Raw genomic sequence first — 23,761 nt, 5'->3', positions numbered from 1 at the left:
CATACATGACCACTGGAAAAACCACAGCCTTGACTAGACGGACCTTTGTTGGCAAAGTAATGTCTCTGCTTTTCAATATGCTATCTAGGTTGGTCATAACTTTCCTTCCAAGGAGTAAGTGTCTTTTAATTCCATGGTTGCAATCACCATCTGCAGTGATTTAAATAAAGTCTGACACTGTTTCCACTGTTTCCTCATCTATTTCCCATGAAGTGATGGGACCAGATGCCATGATCTTCATTTTCTGAATGCTGAGCTTTAAGCCAACTTTTTCACTATCCTCTTTCACTTCCATCAAGAAGCTTTTTAGTTCCTCTTCACTTTCTGCCTTAAGGGTGTTGTCATCTGCATATCTGAGGTTATTGATATTTCTCCTGGCAGTCTTGATTCCCATCTTGTGCTTCTTCCAGCCCAGCATTTCTCATGATGTACTCTGCATTTAAGTTAAATAAGCAGGGTGATGATATACAGCCTTGACGTACTCCTTTTCCTATTTGGAACCAGTCTGCTGTTCCATGTCCAGTTCTAACTGTTGCTTCCTGACCTGCATGTAGGTTTCTCAAGAGGTAGGTCAGGTGGTCTGGTATTCCCATCTCTTCCAGAACTTTCCACAGTTTATTGTGATCCACACAGTCAGAGGCTTTGGCATAGTCAATAAAGCAGAAATAGATGTTTTTCTGGAACTCTCTTGCTTTTTCCATGATCCAGCCTGTAGAGTTGCAAAGAGTTGGACACACTGAAGCGACTTAGCATGCACCCCAAATAGCAACAATTTTTTTTTTTACTATAGATACTTTTGAATATATATATATATATAAAATACATATAAAGTCTTTTTCAAAAGACTCTTTGCAACTCTACAGACTGTAGCCGGCCAGTCTCCTCTGTTCATGAGATTCTCCATGTAAGAATACTGGAGTGGGTTGCCATGCCCTCTTCCAGGGGATCTTCCTGACCCAGGGATTGAACCCATGTCCCTTACATCTCCTGCCTTGGCAGGAGGGTTCTTTACCACTAGCGCTACCTGGGAAGCCCACTGTTTGGGTTAACATACGGACTTTTTGTTTTGTTTGTACTATAATGTTTGACATTCAATTGCTTAGTTCAATTTTAGTCACATTGTATTTTTTATATGTGTTTCTTATTCTTAAAACACTTCACATTTGTATATTCTTTCTCTGTTACATTAGACAGGATCTAACTGAGGCAAACTCCAACTTTTCCTTTTTCTTTAGAATCTTCCCATACTGCTCTGTCCTATATATCTAAGGATCATAAAAATGTTATTGCAAAGTCTAGAGTGAAGATCCTAAGAAAAACATATTTTAATATCAAATCTTATATTTATGTGGTGACCCCCACTCTGACACTACTGGAAACATAGAAGATTCTGAATAAACACTTGTTTGGCTGTAATTAAATGTTGGTTTGCAGCATGCAAAGAATCTATACCACCTGAACTGAAGATACATTTCTCTAAATCAATTTCACAGAATCATACGTATCATTTTAAGAGTTGCAAAGTATCTTTAAAAGAAAATCACTGAACCAATTTTCTTATAGGTAAAATCTTAGATATTAAATGACTTATCCAAATTTATACTGACAGTTAATGATGGAGACAGGATGATAGTTCAGGCTTTGGAGTTCTTAAGTACATCAATCCTGAATTATAAATATCCTTTATGTCTTCAGTTTATAGAACTATGTGCATGCTTTGCATTTAACATTAGACTTCACTCTTCACACAATATAATCTCACAAAGAGTCAGTAACAGGTACCCTACAAGCTTACCTCCTTGAAAATTCTAAACCTGGTAGTTCCAGAATGGATGAGGGAAGGTCTTGATATAACTGGTTCAGTACAATCTGGAAATGCTACACTGGAGACCTGGCTCAGTGTGGACATCCTTGTCGCAAGCTGGATCTTGCCATCAGTTCAGTTCCTAAGCCATTGAAGGATGACTTACCCACTCAGCCTCCCCTGTCTCGTGCTGAATCACTCTCAAAGGCCCAAGAACCACTCCTTAGCATATATGCTGCAGCCGCCCTGGACATACAGTCATTGGTCTCTTTCTTTAGAAGGAGGGAACTAGCCTGTGAGTGATGATTCTGCCCCCATTCTCTTCTCTAGCCAGGAAAATGTCTAGCTCTTATCATGAAGTCGTTATAAAGTCAGAAATTCTGCTGCTGCCACCTAAGCTGAGGATATTATTTAGATAGAACACCATCCCCCCTTCTGATCTTATCCTCCTGCCTTCAGCTTTTCTATGTCCCCCACACCTCCTGCCCCTGGTTGCATTCTTACCTGTTTGGCTCAGAGGGTTCCAGGCTACTTCCTGCTGCCCACATCCAGAACAGCCAGATTGGGAAACCTGAAGACTGGCTTGGTAGAGAGACTCCAATTCTGAGGTCTCCTGCTCTGTGTCCTGGTTCCAATGTGGATGCAAAATGATGTGGTTTCTTTCTGGATAGGTTACACAGGTATGGGAATCATGAGGGGAGGACTTCATTCCTGGCCCAGGGACCCCATGTTTAAGCTGAGAATCACAGAGCCTTGTGACATTCACCCAAGAATCCAAAGGCAAGGAAGTCCCCGAGTCGACACTGCTGCCCAGCTCCTTAGGCCCAGCATCTCTCACTTGAGACGGTTTCCCGTGGTAAATACCTGACTCTGCCAACCTGGGCTGTCCTCCCCTAGAAGCTTCACCATTAGGCGGCCCAGAGTTCGTGGCAAGAGAAGGATGATTAGCAGGCTCTTCCCAGGAAGGCAGTTTGTTCCTACCATCCAAAGAGGGTTGTTGTTTTGCCCAAGACCAGTGGCCTTTCCCTTGACTCTGTGGGAAAGGAGGCTTACGGTCGGAAGGTGGAGAGTCCTTCCTTAGACTGTTTGGCAAACTTCTATCCTGGGCACCTGTACCATCCCTGGTGGAGGCTCCGTGCATCCTCTGGAACTGCTCTGCCAAAGAGCGGACAAGCCCCTTGGTGGTAGGAAACTCTGGCATAGAGGGCTCCTCGCTGCCTCGATCCATATTTGAAGTCAATGGAATTTTGAAGTTTTGGGTTTGGAGGCATTGGTTAGTTTTCTGTACAGTATTAGAGGAGTGAAGCACAGATGAGGAAGGAGCAGGTTTTACGGGGTGGCAGGCCCTGTACAGAGAAAGGCTAGGCTGAGCTGCTGAATTTGAAGGACCACAGCCTAGACTGTGTGCCTCTCCTCTCTCAGAGGTGGCTATTATTCCAATTGGCTGTGGCCAAGGCATCACCTGGGACGAGTCAGCAGGATCCCTCTTTTCTCGGAATAGCTGTTCTCGATCAGTGTCTCTTCCTTCTCGTTGGGGGGACCTGGCGCAGCTGCTGCTTTCACCCCTGCAGCTTTGCAGCTCATCCTCTGATTCCCAACCATGATGAGAACTCTTCTCAGGTCTCCCTGGTGTTTTAGGTAAGCCCTGCCTGTGGAACACAGAGGGGTCAATACTGTCCACCTCAACAGAAGTAAGAAGGTTCGAGGCAGACCCACTGGGGGAATTGTGCTGTGGAGCAGACAGGGCGGATGACTCTGGGAATAATGGCGAGTGTGGCTCATGGCAGGAAGCAGGTGAGTAAATGAAAGTACTGGCCCCAAACTCCGTATTCGTGTAGGGTTCCAGTTGGGCCTCCTGGCTTAACAATACTTGGAGCGGGATAGGCTGTTCACTGAAATAAATAAAGAGAGCCAGTCATAAGCTGTCTTAATTGACAAGATTACTTACAAAAAGAACTGTTCATCTGGTTCCCATTTCTAGCTATTCACAGAGGGAATGTGAAAAGAAATAGAAAGACAAGCATAAGTAGAGTCAACAGATTGGAGGTTCACAAGAGAAGGCATGTGGTCAGCTCATACCCAAGTAACGGGTAATATTAATTCTCTTTATTAAATATCCTCATCAAAGTTGTACACAGTAATAGTAAGCAAAGCTCTTGCCAATATTCTTCATTACCTGTAAAGTCCCATTCCAATCATCCTCTACTTAAAAATTCAAAACCAAATATTTCTAGTCCCACATGCAGATGACAAGAAAAGGTAAGCAAAGCCTAGAGATCACTCATACCTAGGGTCCTGAGAGGCAGATCAGCCAAAAGAACCAGAAGGCCATATTTACAGAGTACAGGATGACTTGGGCTCCTGGCATTAATAGAAAGATCAACCATTTCAAGTGTATTCTTATAATCTGGATTTGATCGTGTTTATTCACTGAGACGCTTCCCCAGAGTAACAAATGGTGACTCTCTTGAGATCTGGGAGTGGGAGTAGGGATTAAATGCATTTAATTGGTTTCTTACTAATTGTTTTATATTTCTGATCTGAAAATCTCATTAGAAGCACTTAGATATAACCTTAATTACTCACATATATCAAGTGGCCTTAAGATTTCTGAAAAGAGTTTAGCTCCCTCAATTGCTTACATTCAAATATATCTCTGATCAGATTCTCAAATCAGCATTCAACTAGTAGAGTAAACAATAGGAGAAAAGAAGAAAACGGAAGATCCTAGCTAGGAGCATTAAATTTCAATGATAATATACTATAAACTTTTGTGGATATATTAATTCTATTACCCTTATAACACTGTGAAGAATATATTACTTATAAGGGAAACCTAATGGAGTCCAAAAGACCTGGATTTGAAATTCCATGCTTCTACCACTTACTAACTGAGTAATCCTGGGTATCATACTTAGTTAATCCTCTCTGAGCCTGAGTTTCCTTATTTATAAACCATTGCTAAATAGTAATCCCTGTCTCCTAAGGTTATTGCGAGATAGGTAAAATAAAACATGAAAGTATTTATTTACCTTACTGCCTGGGCAAATATTCAAAAAATGTTAGCTTCCTTTATAACATTTATATTCTGAAAACTACTCAGGCTTATTAACAGCCAACATTAATTCTTACTTAATTCTATCTATTCTAAGTAACAGCCAGTTTCAAGGGCTAAAATGTGGGAACTATACTAATGACCATGGGGACTTTTTTCCTATTCCTGACCATAGGGAAGTAAAACAAAGGGAATCTTTGTGTCTCCTCGCAATCGTTCAGTCAGAGCAAGGAAGACTGCTTTCTCTGCTTCCTTAAGGGACAGGAGACACTGAAATCCGCAAATAAATCACATGGTTTCTACTGCAAAGTGAAATGCAACTCAGATTGCCATGTCTAAGATCATAACATGTACCAATTTAATAATCATGCTGTTACACAAGTCCAGAGACAAACTCACCCACAGGAAATACGGACAAGTGGCCTATTTATGATGCTATACTTTCTGTATCTTTCTAGGAACTGTTAAGAGAAGGACCAGCAGTGGGATGAGCTTTTCTTTGTATATCTGACCTGAGAGAAGAAATCTTTTCAGAGGACTCTTCTCTCTCCCTGGAGTCGCCAAGACAATGAGAGCTGGCTATGGAGCACCCAAGGTCACTTCCTCCCCTGGCGTCCATAAACTACAGTGGTTCCCAGGCACTACCTTGTTGGCTGAGGAAGGGCTCCTCCCTGTGAGGGGAGGCAGGTTGAGGGCTGCGACGGCGGCTGAGATGATTGCTGCTGCTGCATGCGATCCTGCAGGCTCCGTGCTTTTCGAATACTGATTTGCAACTTCTTATCGACTAGGGCTCTGCTGTGCGTGCTAGAGCTGGCACCATGCAGGGCAAGTCTTAGTTTAGCTAAAATGCAAAAGAAAATATAGCAGAAACAGAACACAAAAATACAAACAAAAATAAAAAATAAAATTCAACCAAAAATGAGCAAAGTTAGGCAGTAAAACTGAAAATATGCAGCAGAACTACAAGGCATGGACCATGCATATGGTATCCAGGGCACAGAGCTGCCTCTGGCTGTAAGGAACATTCATGGAAGCCATGGAGGCCAAACAGGTTAATTCAAATTTAAAAATCAAACAAACAGAAAGCTAAACTAAAATGAGTCAAGAAGATAAATTGGTGCTTCCATCTCAGATGTTACCACTCTCATTGTCCTTTGCAACTGACCTGTCCAATTCTGGTCTCCATTCTCTGCTCCCAACTCCCCCTTCCTGACAGCCAACAGCAGAACTAAGATCCAAACCTGCATCTGTCTTTATAGAACACAGCTTCTTGTGGGTCATATTTAAGAACCAGATACAAATTCTTAGTCCCTTGCTGTAACCCTATGGTGCAGCATACCAGGAAGGCAGGGGAGAAACATAAAGAATCAAATATGCGGTAAGAAGTCACAGGCCTAGGAAGTCACAGCCAATTTATTCATTTCTTCCTGCCCTCAGCTCCACCACGCTAGTCAGTAACTAGCGCCAAGAGCAGACTAACCTCGCCTCTGAGACCTAACTTTATTTGGGGATTAGAAGATAGGTATGGCTGGATAGTTCATTTGTAGACTCCCGCTGAGATTTTTCCAGTAAATATCCACAGGCCACAGTGACAGTGCCCAGCACATTTAGGAATCTGAAAGGAAAAGATAGCTAAAGGGCCTCAGTTTGGGGGAGTGAGAGTAACGAAACCTAAAAGCTCTTTTTATCCTATCTGAGTGAATTACTGTCATGAAGTTAGTCAAAAGTGCCATAGCCATAGCGGTTAGAGTTACTTACAGATAGCTTCGTTACAGAGAGCCAAAGCGGCAGCACAGTCTCCCTTCTGCTCCAGATGCAGCGACTCTTCAAACACTGAATCTGCCTCTTGCAGGGACCTCTCAAAGCCGTCACTCCTCCCTGAAAGGGCCAGCACTTTTCATTTTCATAACAACCTGTTCCAACTTTTCATATGTACTGTTGTTTCCCTTCGGTGCACATAAATCCTCAGTGCTGAGCGTCTGGTACACCTTTACTCCAACTGACCATTGCTAATAAGAATTCCCTGAAACTTGTAGGACATCCACTTTTCTTTGCCTTAACTGAGACCTTACCAAAGCCATGAAAGACGGGCATGTCATTGCCCACCACATATTTCAACTCCAAGACCTCTTAGGACAGCCCTCAAGAAAGAACAAAGTACTGTCTATAATAGAAGGGTGAGTTCTTCTGCCTGGAAATGACCTGCTTCCCCACAAGACTGTAACAAGATACATCTTGACAGTGTGTGTCCAGAACCCCAGATCTCCCCTGAGACCTCCACTGCTGTGTTAAGGCAAAGTGGCTTCATGACTCTGTGGACAGCCATGTGTAACACTTCTTTCCTGTACTAATTCGTAGTCCTCTCTATACCACCCACACCTGGAAAATCAGTACTCCTCTTGGGCACAGGTGTTCTACAGTTCCTAACTTCAATACACCTACCAAGTCAGTGGAACCATCTTTATTCTTGGTTTGCACACACATACCTTTCATTAGCACAGCTAAGTATTTACTTCTATCCTGCCCTTGCTCACCAAACCTACCATAAGAGAGTCACCTTCCCACATAGTGACCATGAAATGTTGCCTTCTCCCCAAAAGTGAATATGTGCCAAAGCAGGTACAGGAGTCGAAGAGCAGTGCCAGATAAAAAGTGGCAAACTACTGCAAGTGTAAATCCTCAGGTTTATGTATCCCACTGCCTTTTACTCACTCATAACCATAAATCAGTAGTCAGCTGTAATGTAACTTCATCTGTGATTGGAATTAATGGGGAGTTTTACAAGCTCACAAGAAAAAAAAAATCATATTATTTCTCCCATAATATCCCCATCCTCCATTAAACTCCAGCTGGGCATGGTAAGAAAAGCTCTTCCATACCCCTATCATTCACTCCCTAACTCACTAATAACTTTTGGAGAATAATGGGAAGACAGTGGAAGTAGCATTTGGGTTCTACTCCACCTCTAGAGTTATGGTTCCTGGGGTAGGGGGTACACAGGCTTGACATTTTCTCATTATATCTGAAATCAACTGAATCTATGCAACCTTTATAATCAGAGGTGGTGGCTACAGCAATTAAAAAATGTTCTCTACAGAGACATAGGAAAACTACAGCTGGCCAATCATTGTACTAAATTTTAATTCTTATCCTCCCGAATTCTTAGCACCCCATTCCTTGCTCTTCCAGGAGATGCTAAACCAAAACATCTGGAGCACTGACAGTGAAATACAACCAGAGGGACCCATTCTCAACTCTGACGCACTACCCAACTGACAGAGCGGGGAGAAGGGCAAGGGAGGAAGATGACAAGACCCCTCTTTCAGAAGCAACATAAACCTGAGACCCCAATGTGATACAGCTTAAGGAAAAAAAATCAGAAAAAGCTATCTAAGTAGAGGGATATCTAAGAAATTAGGAAAGGTAAGCTAATTTGGAGACAAATACAATATTCTGGGAAGTGTAAGGCAACAATGGCCTTGAATCAAAAGACAGTAGAATTAGAGGAGAAAAGGGGCCCCCCAAAAAGCCCAGGAAGTTTCTCTGAGTGTTGATAAGAAGAAAGAAGTGAGCAAGAGAAAGCAGCCACCCAAAACAGCCCAGGCTCCTGCTCTTTACACTGCTTCAGCACAATCTGCTGTATCTGGCTGGAGGTTCTGAACAGTAAATTTATTTCATAGACAAACAGAGATATAGATTTCAGGGCCTATTTAAAATAGACACCTCAGCCTTTTTAAACTCTTATTTTGAAGGCTAGTCTCTGCTGGTGTAAAATGACATCTTAGAGCAATCGAAGAAAAAAACAGTAACTAATCTGGGGCAGCCAGAGCAGCTGAAATAAAGGCCAGGACAACTGTGTGAGATTGGAAAATGAACCATCAGAGGATGAAAAGGCAGTCAGCCTCTTGTTCTTAGAACCTCCTTGGTAGATCTACTTTCCTGAAGCTCCAGGTAGGAAATCTCAAGGGCATTTTTCTGCTGAGCAAGAATTCCCCTCACAGTCAGTGAGGTTCACTCATTGCCTTTTTCTGCTGTTTCTGAACTGTCAGTAGTTTAATTTACACCTTCTATAGCTGCTCATCAGAAATACTTTCCATGAACAATATACTATCTCCAATCTACAAGCTTTTAACAGGCCCCAAATCAGCGCCTGTCTCTAACCAACTGGCTTGTTGCCTCCTACTTTAGTTCTCACTGAAATGGCTTAATTAAGATAAAAATAAAACTCTGCTAAAGAAAAGACAGAATTTATGAGCTCAAATACCTTTTTCCTTCCCCCTCTCTCTGTCCCCATCACCCAGAACCTAATGCTCACAACAATTACCCTGATTCTGCAGTTCATCCAAGTCCATGAAGCGGCTGGGATGAGGGTTAAACCCTTTAGCTGCCTCTAATTCCTTCTCTCGTTTCCTTCGAAGTTCCTGTTCCTGTGCCCTTCTGGCCACTTCTTCCTGCAATTCATCCAGTTCAGTTTTGGAAGATATCTCCCCACCTGGAATACAAGCAAGGGAGAAGAGAAATCGCCACTTTCCCATAACCAAGACTAAGCACCTGCTATATTCATGGTCACCACACTGCTTTTTCTTTGGAACTCTTGGCTTCAGTTTGGAATGCAAATTTGGATAGTGTTTTCCATATCAGATTCAGGATGAGACCTGGGGCATGAATAATAATAATAAGAGTGATATTTATTGAGCACTTTATAACAAAAATAACAACACGGCCACATTTGTTGAGCATTTACTATGCGACCGGCATAGTTGCAAGCACTTTTACCTGTATTATTTCATGTAATCCTCTCAACAGTATGTGAGGTAGATACTATTATTGCCCACATTTTAAGAATGAAGAAACTGAGTCACAAAGACAATAAATAACTTCCCCAAAATAACAAAGATGGCAAATGGTAAAGCTGAATTAAAGTCAAATAGCTTAAATTCATAATCCAAGCTTTTAACTATTAAGGAGCATTCTCTACTGCCACTGATTCACCAGGAAGTTTCAAGCAAGTCAATTTCTCTCCCTTAATTTCCACCACCTTCCAAATGAGTTTGTAAAATATCCATAGTAGTAAACCTTAATTTTATCAGTGTTCACAGATGGAATCAAATAGATCTAAAAGGATAACCACGATATATTAAGTGAAAAGCTAAGTGATATAATAATATCTACAGTATAACTTTCTTTTATTTATTTTCAAATGGTAGTAATAAATTTATTTAGGGGTCCAGGTGGGTCAGTGCTAAAGAAGCCACCTGCCAATGCAGGAGATGTGGGTTCGATCCCTGGGTCAAAAAGATCCCCTGGAGAAGGAAATGGCAATCCACTCCAGTATTCTTGCCTGGGAAATTCCATGGCCAGAGGAGCCTAGTGGGCTATAGTCCATGGGGTCGCAAAAGAGTTGGACACAACTTAGCAACTAAACAACAACTACAATAAACTTATCATTATACTTGTACATAGAATACAAAGCATAGAAAGAGATGTAGAAAGATATATACCATAATGGTAACACTGGTTCCTTCAAACTCAAGAGGCACAGGGCAGGTTACCAAACTGTTGGACTTGTGTTAACCTCTGTAATTTTTTAAAAGGGTGATCAGTCACCAGATAAAAAAAATAGAGTTTACTATACAAGGAGGATGGTAGTGTAGTGTAGTATATAAGGAATTTATTCTAACTCCTTGCCAAATATCTTTTACAAGTTGAGGAATCCAGTTGGTGAGTTCTATACAGCTAGTCTAGAATTAGGGCTATCAGTGAAGTCATAAGATTCAGTCTTTAGTGTGCTGAAAAGCTACTGGCTGTTAAAAGAGAAGGGAGAACAGGCTAAAGTAAGAGCACAGGTATCTCAAAACTATGTTAGTCAATATGAGACAAAATGTGGGAAATAAACTAAACCTATAATTTCATTAGGAAGAATAAATTTCTTCCATGGGTTTCTAACTGTAACCTACTCTAGCCCAGAATTTCAGAGATTATCTGCCCCTACATGCATTGTTCTGCTTTGCCAGATGTTAGCAGTCCATGCCCGTCACTCATACCTGAAAGAGTTCAGACCTTTTTATTTCTGCTGCATATCACACTTCCAGCCACCTCTAGGAACGTTCCGTGGTCATTAAGAGAACTGGCTGTCAAACCAGTAAAGTTCCTGGACTCATCTCTACAGTTTTCCGTGTAGCATTCTGTCCTCATCTCCCTAGTGAGCTGGCCACAAATCTATATTCAGATGTTCATTAAATCAGACCATAATTAAACTTCTGCCCACACATGCGACTCCCGATTCATCTAACATACCAGAAAAAAAGGGGGATGATGAAACACATCTTTCATAGAAGGTTGATTTCTAAGTTAGACAAGCGGATCCCAGAAATCCTCAGCTGACTAAACAATACTGAATACATATTATCTTCCCTCAAAAATCACAAAAAGTCTCCATCTTGGGGAGACTATATAGTTGTTACCTCGATTTTCTGCTCTAAGTAGGGATCTATTTATTTTGCTTATTTGAATATGCACTCTAAGTATATATGTGTGTTGTGAGAAGAATGTAAATAGGATATAAAATCTATGACTACCTCAAATCTCTATGCTTGGTGTATGATGCCTAAAATTCCAATATTCCTTTATCTTTAAGCTTTGACTTGTGAAAATACTAGCTTCTCTTAAAGAAAGCACATTTTCAGGCATTTCCAGTCACATACATCTAGTGTGAAAGAGTCAGATCATCTCTTTAGAGCTTCTTTGGAGAAGGAGGGACACAGGCACGTTCAAGAAGGAAAAACCAAGCAGGGATACTAGGCAGGATAGAGAGGCAGGGGTAAGGGTAGCTCTGACCTGCTCATTTCCCAATTTTGTCTATAGTCTACATGTCCCCCTTGTTATCTCAATTCAGAGAAATAAACAATAAAAAGTCCATTCCCAAGAGGATGCCTCTACACCGAGGAAAGCCCCAGGACGTATTCTTCTGAGGAAAGCAGGTGCTCCTGACACTGTTCACCGTATTTCTGTTCCTTCTTGCTTCCACCAGAAGGAAAGGAGCAAGCAAGTGAGCTGTGACAGAACAACAACGAAAAAGATAAACCTGGAGAGAGAGCGGATCAATCGCCTTCACGTTCACGTCCTGGTGAAACAAAGTGCAACTGCCCTCTCATTTCAAATGTGCTCAGGTTAGGCTGTTTTCCAGACAGAACTAGCAGTGAAATCCAGCTCTCCAAACCCAGTGTCCCTCCACTTACCTGAAAGGGGCTGGTTCTTCATCCAGCCACTCCTGGACACGGCAGAGTCTGCCTCCAGGATGCTGCTGCTGTGAGACTTGGGGATGTGACGCCAGGAAGGGGCCAATCCTGCTGACCTCTTAGCACTTGGATCCCTTCAAAACAGAAACCAGAGGCGAGGGAAAGCATCAGAACGCTGGTAAACAGCAACAGTCATAGGACCAAATTCCCTCCAAAAGCAACAACAAAACCCCAAAGCACCAAACTAACATTAAAATATCTGCTAAACTATTTCTGAATATCGAAACACCCATTCGTTCCCCCATCTTATCGCACCTCATTCACGTTTTGTGTGTGTCTGGCACAAAATTTCTTTAATGAATTAATAAACAGATGTTCTCATATACACTGCCTTCCTCTTTCCCACACTTTTATAGAATCTTTGCATGTGTAAAACTGAACAGGTTCTGAGGTCAGGTAAGAGCAGTGGGAAAGTATGATGATACAGTTTATCAATCTTGTAGATGATTCCCTCCTTTCAAAGCAACTATACTGTTAGCAAACTTGTCTCTGAGGCAACTCAGTAAAAAAACAATGTATGGAGATCTGAAATATATAAAGCAAATGGGTTTTATGGACAAGGTGCAATGACCACTATTAAACTGTCATTGTTATCTTATGGAATGATGAATATCATTGGCTTCATAAGACAGACTCCCTGGTGAACCTAAAAATAAAAATAGTAAAATAAAAGGCAGGAATAAACAAAAATTGGATTTTCTCTCTGATCGTATACAAGTTTCAATTCACTAACTCATTCTTTCATTAAAAGTTTGCCAGTTATTTTGAATATAACACTTTAAAAAAGTTGTCTCCCCTTTCTCAAATGCCTTTGCTTCTTCCCCCAGCAGAGGGTGCTGTTGCCACAGAAATTGATAGAGCACAGTTTGCTTGCCCACACCAGGACAACACAGTGCATCGCTTTACTTGTGTGAGTTAAGAGCCTCTTGGTGGCTTACATTCTGTGAGGAACAATACAGCTATTCAAAGGCCAAACAATACCTGCAGACACTTGAGCTCTCAGGCAGGGCTGCATCCAGGCTGACAGGGCTGCTGCTGTTCCTCTCACTGCTCTCGTAGCCAGATTCCATTCGCTGGATGAGGCGAGGGTGTTGCTCTAAAAAGTGACAGCCTGGCCGTGCTGGGCCCCAGATCTTGTACTGGGGGCTTGGTCCAGTTTTAATGTCATAAGCAGGCGGCTTGCTTGACTCATCTGGTGTAAATTCTTTTGCTATACCAATCAAAGGACAAGTGTGGAAAGGGAGGTAGATTTAGCATCTGCCTCAAAACAAGACACAACTAACCCCTCCCTCTAGTAACTCATTCATTGAGCTCACATCCACAGTAGGCCACTCATGAGGGTAAAATTTTTACCCTTCAAGGTAAAAATGTACTTGCCAAGTCTACCAGAAAACCCAGGCTTTATATATATACATATATATATATATATATAAAAATCAACTTTATTCAAAAGCTCAATTCTTCCCTAATTATCTTCTCACCTGAATCTTCAGAAAAGGGGCTAAGCTGGGTATAGCCACTGTGCTTCCTTTTGTCCTTACTAAAGATACTGTCAATATTCAGAGACTCCCGTTTGGGTCTCCATGTTGGACGATATTTGCTAGAAGAACTGGATTTTGACTCGCTGCTGGTACTCTCTACTTCCCAGTCACGAGAGTGTAAAGGCAGGCTCCGAGGAGGTTTTTTGTCCGTCTGTTCTCCTCCCTTCCCTACACAAGGAGGTCCTAGGGTGGTCTGAGAAGCCAGGGATGGTCTGTTATGGATCATATTGCTGACTGTCTCTTTAAAATCCCTTAGCCTGTTGGTGCTGCTGGATGATTTGGAGGCATTCCTAGGAGCCTGCTTCTCTTTCAGTGTTTCTCCTAAAAACACAAAGAATGAAACAACTGTAAACGTTTAAAGCCATCATGGATACCCAGACCCCAGAGTCGAGAAAGAAAGGCCTTTGAGCAGAGAGAAGAAGCCACAGGCTGAAGTGTGACAAAAGCGAGACAGAGGAAAGAAAGAAAGAGAAGCTCTGCAGGGGGCTTGCCTTCACTGTGGTACCCTGAGGCCTGAGACTCATCGCCTTTCCTCCTGACCCGGCCAGAGCTCCTCTTGCGCTCTATCAATGACCCTTTCTTGGATGGGAGTTTCTGATTACATTCACTATCAGTCAGGTGTCCTGAAGAAAACAAGGAAATGAGGGTAAGTTGGTATCTGAGACTGACCTCCATCCATTTGAGAACCTACTCTCCCTTTGGGATTCCTGGCAGCGTCACCAAACTTAGGGGATCAGAAGCTGCAGAGGCCAAAACTATGTATTTGATTTAAGTGCAGCAGGAATCTCTCAGTAGACAAAGGCTTTAAGCTCAAGTATTTATCAGGAATTTCCAAATTTACAGTGTCTCCTGAGCAATGACCAGTCTCAGTCTCCCTCATAATCCTTTCTGGTGACCCAGAAGGATATATCACTTGGTAGTCTGTAAAAAGCAAACGTTTTAAAGATTTTATAAGAATGTCATGTATCAATATATTTTCATTCTCATCAAAAGAAGACAGAGTTTTCCTTCTATTTATTTAACAACACAAATTAAGTGAAGGCTAATTTCTGTTACATCTGGTATTATCCCAGGGGGCCCTAGGCTTTGCCCACAAAAGCTCTGACTATGTATGGCTTTAAGACCCAATTCTAAACATGTGTTAAGAATTGGGTCTGGGAATCATCCCAAAGGACATTTGAACTTTGAATAATTCAAATCATTCCCAGCCATAACCCAAGTCTTACCAAATTTGACTTCACCCAGAGATTACATTTCATAGTTCCTCAATACTTATCTCTGGGAAACCCGGGAGATCTGGGCTCTTTTATGTAACTTGCCACATTTCATGACCACAGTACGTAAACGTACATACTGTATGTACGTATGTATGATCTGACCACAGTCAGATTCTAAAGGTTTAAGCTGCTGGAAGCCAAAGGTGAATTAAGCAACTGAAATAAACTGGAATGTAGACTTAGAGGAAACCCCCTAGGGTTCTCAAAATGTCTGAGAGCAGAAATTTGCTTTCATATGTTAGTTATGAAAATCCTTATACATATTCAGGTACAAGATGCAATGATATGGCTACATATTTACAATCACTTACCAACACAATCTTTTATTGCTGTTATCTAATAATTTGCAATCTCTGGGCTGATTTAAGAAAGATTTAAGAAAGGAGGAAATCAACTGGAACAACTAAATTCACTAATGTTAAACCAATGTGCATGCTTCCCCACCCCCAGCCATTCACAAACCCTTAAAATAAACCTGACTCTCCTCATTTATCCTGTGACTTGGTTTCTCCCTGGTTCAGTTTCAGAAATATCATCTAACAAAAATCACACTTTGCCATAGTCATTCATACACAGTCATCAAAAGAAATCCAACATGAATCTGACCAAAACACTATATCCAACTACCAATTTATAAAAAATACCGAGGACAAAGAAATATGCTAAAGTTTACCACATAGACACAATCAGCAAAATTTAGAATGAGGAGAAACTGTAGCACAAACTATCTAGTTGTACAACAATAAATAGAAAGGAAGAAATAGAGGAGAAACCTGCAGATGAAAAGAAATGCAAGATTTATCAACCCATTACAATGTGGCTCATTTGGATTCTGAGTCAAAAAAAAAACTACTAAAAATGTGAAATTATAGACACTAGGATATTTGAACACTCACTGGTTATTTAACAGTTTTAAGAAGTTAATGGTATGTTAAAAAATGATTATTTTAGATACATACTAAAATACTTCTGGAAAAGGGGATATAATGTCTGGGATTTGCTTCAAAATAACCCATGAGTAGGGGAAGTGGGCAGAGGTACAGATAAAACTAGACTGACAAAGAGTTATAATTATTGAAACTAGGTGACAGGTACGTGAAGGGGCTGCATACTATTCTGTATACTTTTGAATATGTTTGAGAGCCTCTATTTTTTTTTAAGCGTATGCACAGGATGTAAACACTAATTCCCAAGTCTCTAAGAGTATGGGTACTGTTCTATGCTTTCAATGATGAGCTTTTTGTCTCAGCAGTCACTCACTGTTCTTCCTTTTATACCCTGTAATGATTTCTTCTACTGACACAGGCACAATCTTCTATAGATTAACAGAACAATTCAAGAACATTCTCTGCATGGAATTCACAATAACAAACAGGCTAACTTTCCATTTTTTTGGTTCTCTGTCCTTCAGGAAGCCTAGCAAGGTGATGAGCAGGTTCCCCATCCATAAATACATCCCTTCTCGAAAATCCCTTTGAGATGTGAATGTGATGAGGTGCAGGATCACAATGGTTAATGGGACACTATGAGAATGAGGGATCAAGAGCACAGCAGGAGAAAAGTTTTTAGAAAAAGACTTCAGGATAAACAATCACATTATAATCACATAAATAATCTCATTACAATGGTCCTTACTGAGAGGCTGCTGTTGACAGGCACGTGTCCAATGGAACACCATTGTTCATTCAGAATTGCATTGCTTCCTTTCATCCCAGTCAATTACTCAAGTTCTCTGCATTGCCCCCTTTGCATGACAAACATTTCTGACTTGCCACGTTTCCTTTTTCTTGGGAGACCCTCCATGTAGAATAGAGTAAGGCAGGCAGGGTTGACTGTGTTAAGTCCCTACCTGTGTCCCGACTGCTCTGAGACGTGGAATCAGTCTCCACATTATAGATGACTGTCCCCTGAGAATCAGAAGAGAAGTGACTGACCACAGACTCATGGTGGAAGTGTTTGTAGGGATAGCTCTCCGTTGAGGAATCTGTTCGAGTATCACTTGAAATGGAGGGCTCCCTCCCTGAGGGAAGGAGGAGACAGGCAAAGGTGAGGAGAGAGATGACAGTGACAGAGAGAGGGGCAAAGAGTTGGATGGCAACACAAGTCCATGAGGTAGGAACTTCCTAAACAGTAGGATAAGAAGGATATACCAGAGCTGTTCTTTCTGACACCCAACCTCAGATAACACACACACATATAAATAATGCCTCCCACTCCTGCCCCTACCTTGCTGAAGCCCTCAATTTGCCTGCCACTGTGAAAAACTGTGGGGCTTTTAGAAAGCTGAAGGAGGGAGAAGTAAGAAGAAAGAAAAAAGCTGTGGAAAGCAAAATCTAGTTAGATGGCAAGTCCCAGGCTGACACATAACACGTTGCTTCCCTATCCCATAATTTTTCTCCTATACTGTCAGAAAAGTCATTTGTAAAAATTTAGTTTATATTATAAATTATAAGCATGTTTAACATGCATGAGACATTCAGGGGCAGTTATTTATACTTTGGTGTGAATTAGTTCATCTGGACTGCTTTCCTCTGCACACCTGGCTGAGATAAGCACGACAGTGTGAATGGGTGTTTGAAGGGAGAAGCGGCAGAGCAGGTCTGGGTGGGGTGCAAGGGCGGAGTGAGCACACCAAGTGGGAGGGAGGCACAAAGAAAGAGGAAAAGAGTCCAGAGATGAGTCTCTTCTCTTTCAAAATTATATGCAGGGCCATCCAGCCCTAGATCCAAAACAGGAAAAAGAACATGACTTTTCCCTCATTTTAGGAATCAAGCCAAAACCATCAGGGTTGTATTTCTATTATAGGATGAATTTCTGAGGGACAGCCTGAGATCTTAGCAATAAAGCTGAAATTGTTTCCACAGGAAAAAATGATTTAAGTTCCAAATAATTGAATTAGAAGTGAACAGCTACAGAATATTGCTTCTGCACTTGGCATTTTAAAACAAAAATCTCTCATCCCGAACAAAGTGACTAGCTTTGTAGTAACTCGTATCATTTTCTTGGTCCTAACAATTCACATCACTGTTAAATCGCTAGTAAAAATCAGTCACCTTAGCAATATGAGATGGTTAAATAATGAGGTTTCCTCATAAACTTAATATCTCAGTCTAAATCAACATAACTTCCTTCTGACTTTTGAATCGGGGCCAGGTGATCAAAACAACACATTCAGACAACAGTGAAGGCAACTAAGCCTGGCACAACGTGGGCTTCAGCACGAGTTGGCAAATCTGCCTTATCTTTCTCCAAGCTAAGTCAAGTGCTAGGCTCATGGCTATGAGACCCTACTATCTAGTCATCACACGGCCAGAGGGAGGGAGGAAAGTAAAGAGCTGGGCTGCTCACCTGAATCTTCACTATCGTAGCATGTCCTGCTGTACGACTGGAACTCAACTTGGGGGGGCAAGTCCTGGGTGGACACTGGGGTACCCTGGGGATCTGCATAAAGCAGCAGCAAAGGCTGATAATGCCCCTTGATGCATTTGGTCACCACATCCTTCCACTTGGGCCCAATCTGAACCAGAACAACCAGAAAAGCAAGACAATTATACTTCATGTCCATAATTCAACATATATCTTTCTGTTCTATTTTTCTAAAGAAAAAGAGATGAAAAGACAAGAACTGGGTAAAAAGACAACAGAAGAGATCACAGACCTAAATTTAAGACAAAATCTTTTTTTTAAATTTTTGGCCACACCATGAGGCATGCAGGTAGTTCCCCAACCAGGGATCAAACCTGTGCCTCCTACACAGTGAAAGCACAGAATCTTAACCAACGGACCACCAGGAAAGTACCAATGAATTTTTTGTTAATTCTTTTTTTTTGTGAGATCCTTTTAGCTAAGGAATGATGAATAAAATTATTCTTATTCATGTAAAACATCAATTCAGTTGTGAAATATGAATAAAAGTTCTCAAAGCTGAATATGCTATGTGAGGCAATTTCAGTTGTACTTGGGGACCAATTTCTTTTCACAGACATCAAATAAAAGCCCCTCCTTGAAATCTGCATTTCTATCATTTTCTCCTAAATATTACAATCACTTGTATGAAGCTAGAGAGCACACAGAAACTCTCTCACAGACTGCCTTAGAATAAGTGACATTCCGTTTCAGAGTTCACATGTGGCAGGACATAAAATGTCAAACCGCTTAGCATGGACAGCTGAAGCTTGCAGCTTTAGCTTTGTGCTGGATTCAGTGCTGCCAGTGGGAAAAAGTGACAGGACAGCCACGGAAACAACAATCCAGTCAAATCCCCACACTGACTTCTCCTAAGTCTGCACCAGTCACGTTCTTAGACAGTGTGTTCTTGCAGTCAGACAACTAGCACAGTGCTTATTTCATAACAGATGTTCAGTAAATGTGTAACTGAGTTATTTTAACTGAAACACATTTATATGCTTTTCTCATACAAACCATATTTACTATAAGGCGGTGGTATTATTTTTCAAATAAAAAAATCTAAAGCTCAAAGAACTTACATAAGTCGCCCAAAATTACAACAGTAAAAAAGAGACGAAGAAGAGAATCAGGGAATTTGACAAATTCCCACTTTACTATTTGTGGAAAATATTACGAAAGGTCCACAGTTGGGATAGATTAGAGTCAGCAATTTCCTAGATGCTAACCTTATCACAAGAGGCTTCCTAACTCACATGGATCATTTAAACTACTTCAGCCACATGCTCCATGGTTTAGATAGCACCAAATTTCCAGCTTTAAATATCATCATGGCCTTATTTTTTTTACACTATCCCAAAACACGTTAATCCACGATAGAGTATTTCAGGGAGATAACTACTACAAAACAATTTATAGCAGTCCTGAGACAAAGCATTACTCACTGTTAATTCCAAGATTTGGAATTCTGAATTCCGTGCTAAGCTTATAAACTAATTTGAGACATTAGATTGTTCTTGCTCAAATCAACCAATGACTGTATTTAAAAAGCCCTTTTAACTATAAATAGAGAACTGTGCTGAATGCTTGGTGAGGGGACTTAAAGACAATATAGAAGATAAATTGATTCTGTCTTTAAGGAACTTGTTTTGTTGGGAGAGACAGGCAGACAGACAACAAAATTATGAAAATAAAACACTGAAGACAAATAACGGTAGTTTTTTGTCCCAGGCACCAAACACATCAAGAAGGGTTTGAATATTCCTACCTCCTTGACATGAGCATCATCAAAATACATCCATTTGCGGATTTTTGTTTGGAAAAAGAATGTAGAGTAATGTTTGCCGTAGTAACAGATCATTCCTACTAAGTACAGTTCAGACTGCTTAGCCCGGTCATCTGTCACTCTGAAAAACAGCTGTGGGGAAAGAGGAGAAAGCAAAGAAGAGTCACATACTCAATCCTCTCATATCATCTCTCAAAAGACTCCATCATTTCTTAATTAAGGTACTGACTTGCTTCTTGTTTGGCTAGTCCATATTATCATAAGTAATGAATCTAAAAAGGCAGAACTTAAGGAAAAGAGAGAAAATGGTCAAACTGGTAAGGTGATGATGCTTCTTCATACATTTTAATAATTTTTCTTGCTGGGGCTTATCCTAAGAGGAGCCAGGAATGTTGGGGGAAAAAAAAGAATAAAACTTTCTTAAGTTTCAAAAGTTATTTATCAGCTGGCGCCATAAATACAAAGTTCCTGCTGAGACAATAAGTAGAGGATAAGAAAGGCCTTAGGAGGAGGAATTGCTTCACACTGGTTACTAGCATTTCAGTTCCAAGATGTCCAGCACTGTCCTGGGTACAAAGAGACATATAAAATGTTTGAAGGCAAGGACTCTTGCCTTAAGGAACCTGTTTGGTTGAGAAAGCAATCATAAAAACAAAACAAAAGTAGAAGAGAAAACATATGCTACAGAAAAAGTGAGCTCTTTATTGTGCAGAGCTATTATGTCAGAGAGTCTTTGGCAAGGAAATCTAAAATAAGATCCCAGTAGTCCACTTATTCTCAGCCACAACTTAACGACATTAAAAGACAACAAAGGATCTCCTTAGCCACAGGACCATCAGAGAGAGAAACCAGTAGAAAGGAAATTACAAACTTCCTGGCTCTTCCTCTGAACTGAAGGAAAATTCTGGCTGTACCTATATTAGGACATGCAGCTGATAAGGCAATGACCCCACGTTTGAAGTCTGTTCCCTACTTCCCTGAATAGATGCGTGGAAAACCACTAGAACTCTCTTCCAAGCCAATTCATTACCGTGTCAACAGACACTGGTTCCTCACCATGAATTTAATATCTGTGACTCATGTCACCAACTTCTGCCTCTTTCATCGCCCACAGTAGCACTAGTCAGGACTGCTTACCTCTTTGACCTTACTACCTCCCATGGATGAATACACTTGTATTAACTAACAATGAGCAGAGCACAGGATAACTCTATGAATTATTTGATTTTTTTTTAAATTAATTATTTATTTTTGGCTGCGCTGGGTCTTCATCGTTGTGTGGGCTTTCTCTAGATTCAGTGAGTAGCGGCTCCTCTCCAGTTGTGACGCTCAGGCTCCTCACTGCAGCGGCTTCTTTTGTTGCAGAGCACAGCCTCTAGGGTCTGCAGGCTCAGCAGCTGTTGCACATGGGATTAGCTGGTCTGTGACACATGGGACCTTCCCGGACCAGGGATCAAACCCATGTCTCCTGCACTGGCAGGCAGATTCTTAACCAATGGACCACCAAGGAAGTACTGAATTACTTCATTTTTATCAATAACTAAGCTCTGCCCATCGTAGCTTTCAAGGCCAAGATCATTCCATATCTTCCAAAAAGCCTTTGCCACCTATACACAGAAATGTGAGCATGTACATGCATGCATATGCATGTCTACATACACATACAATCCATTTGTTCAAAACTCTTTAATATTTGTCATTTAGGATACACCTTTGTGTTTAGAGCTCATTGCCCTTGAGCAATACTAAGATACAAGAACTCCAAGTGAGAGATACAGGTAATTAACACTCACATCACCCAGCTTAAGGCAGGTGCCCAGGCTGTGAATGACATCCTCTGCCAAGTCTGAGTGGTCCGAGTCCCATACCAGCCCAATAGTGATAATCTGTGGTGCGTTCATCAACACACGGCGAATCCGAATCCTTTCTCCACAGTTGCTCTGAAATACACATATAAGGTCAGTTTGACATGTTTCTCACTGGCTCTGCCTTAATTCCACTAACCCCAGGGCTCTCCTCCCCACTCTGAACCCCACACCTGACAACTCACCGGGCAGTTCCGCAGATCCCCCATGGTGCTGGCATTCTGCAGCAGCTCACCAAACATGCTTGGTGAGGGTTTTTCTCGTCTTTCCAGCATACAAATAGCCTGATTGCTTCGAGATGGGAAGTTGAAGGGGGATGATTTGGGGAGTTGTACAGAGTTATAGCTAAATCAAATAAATCATTCATGCAGATTCCTAACTCACATGTTTGACTTCCTTCCTCTGCCCACTATGCTAAAACCCCTTGTCCTGACCAGCCTCAGTGTCCCACAGAGTAAGTGAGCCTTTTGGTCCCAAATCCAAAGCTCATAGAATCCCCATTCCTCCTCCCACTCTGCTGGCCAGAACTGGGACTAAGAGAAGGGGAAAGATGGGACAGGAAAGGAAGAGAACAAAGGTTATTCAAAATGACTGTTCTGAGATCCCACAGTATAGCAAAGACTCAGCAATAAGGCTACAAGCTACCTGGGAGCCTTTGGTTAAAACCCAGGAATGCCTATGAATACAGAGAACGAAACGCTGTAAGACTCACCAAAGGGAAGTAGTGGAGATATAATGCACCATCTGGATGAAAGGCAGCGGGTCAGAAGTGGCGCCACAGCTGGTACATACGCACTAAGCCCAGGAAGAAAAAAGTGACACCAGTAGCCATAGTCATTAACTCGTTTGGCCCCCATGTGACACTCTACATCCTCGGATAAAGTGTTCTTAAAGAAAAGGTCTAAGAAGTGATAGGGATAAAGATAAGGTTCACCTGCTCGAACAGTGTCATCGCAAACTTCTGGTGGGAGATGCAGTGCTGGGCAGTACATATGTCCTCTTTGGTTTCATCAGCAATGTGGAAGTGAATTCTCATCAGGAGGTTTTCCTAACAGGGAAGGAACAAAAGCAGCATATGAAAAACATTTAACAAAGAAAAGCACAAATTTGTTGGCAGTTTACTCACAGAGACAGCAATCTTTCTGGGAGGTGAGAATATCTCTGATATATTTAAAAAGTTTTTAATTTGAAATAATTATCAATTCACAGAAAGTTTCCCAAAAAAATTGTATAGGCAGTCCATGCACACTTCACCCAGTTTCCTCCACAGAAGGCATCTTACCTAACTATAGTATGATACCCACACCAGCAAATGGACATCAGCACAATCCAGAGTTTATTCAGATTTCACTGGCTTTACAGACATTCATCGGTGGGTCTGTAAAGCTCAATTCAGTTTTATCACATGTATAGTCATATAAACACCTTCACAATCAAGATATAAAACGGTTTCATCACCACAAAGCTCCCTAATGCTATCCTTTTATAACTTTACCCATTCAATCCCAACCTTAACATATTAGCAACCACTAATATGTTCTCCTAGCTCTACAATGTTATTATTTTAAGAATGCTATATAAATGGGATCAACCTTTTGATACTGCGTTTTTCTCTCAACATAATTCCCTTTAGATCATTCAAGTAGTTGCACATCAACCGTTTACTTTTACTGCTGCATAGTATTCCATGGCATAGAAGTACCACAGTTTGTCTCACCATCTATCCATTA

The 23,761-nt window shown here is 41.3% G+C and overlaps 1 protein-coding gene across 8 annotated transcripts in view; it reads right to left on the bottom strand.

Moving 5' to 3' along the window:
* USP54 (ubiquitin specific peptidase 54) overlaps nt 1-23,761 on the bottom strand; it is a 131,240-nt gene that overhangs the window by 19,437 nt on the left and 88,042 nt on the right. For 5 of the 8 annotated variants that reach the window (XM_070364722.1, XM_070364720.1, XM_070364721.1 and 2 more), the window contains 15 exons: nt 22,966-23,079; nt 22,744-22,826; nt 22,217-22,322; nt 21,960-22,106; nt 20,149-20,298; nt 18,324-18,492; nt 16,825-16,995; nt 14,190-14,321; nt 13,639-14,019; nt 13,139-13,367; nt 12,098-12,231; nt 9,184-9,351; nt 6,618-6,737; nt 5,505-5,700; nt 2,309-3,696 (listed from right to left, as the gene is read on the bottom strand). In XM_070364722.1, coding sequence (XP_070220823.1) covers nt 2,309-3,696; nt 5,505-5,700; nt 6,618-6,737; nt 9,184-9,351; nt 12,098-12,231; nt 13,139-13,367; nt 13,639-14,019; nt 14,190-14,321; nt 16,825-16,995; nt 18,324-18,492; nt 20,149-20,298; nt 21,960-22,106; nt 22,217-22,322; nt 22,744-22,826; nt 22,966-23,079 — 3,688 coding nt within the window. The remainder of the gene's footprint in view (nt 1-2,308; nt 3,697-5,504; nt 5,701-6,617; nt 6,738-9,183; nt 9,352-12,097; nt 12,232-13,138; nt 13,368-13,638; nt 14,020-14,189; nt 14,322-16,824; nt 16,996-18,323; nt 18,493-20,148; nt 20,299-21,959; nt 22,107-22,216; nt 22,323-22,743; nt 22,827-22,965; nt 23,080-23,761) is intronic. The other 3 variants (XM_070364724.1, XM_070364725.1, XM_070364726.1) reach the window with 3 other exon arrangements.

This window comes from Bos mutus, chromosome 28 (assembly GCF_027580195.1).
Source record: "Bos mutus isolate GX-2022 chromosome 28, NWIPB_WYAK_1.1, whole genome shotgun sequence".
Taxonomy (NCBI): Eukaryota; Metazoa; Chordata; class Mammalia; order Artiodactyla; family Bovidae; genus Bos; species Bos mutus.
The sequence above is the reverse complement of the archived record's forward strand: the minus strand, read 5'-3'. Positions and strand labels throughout refer to the sequence as shown.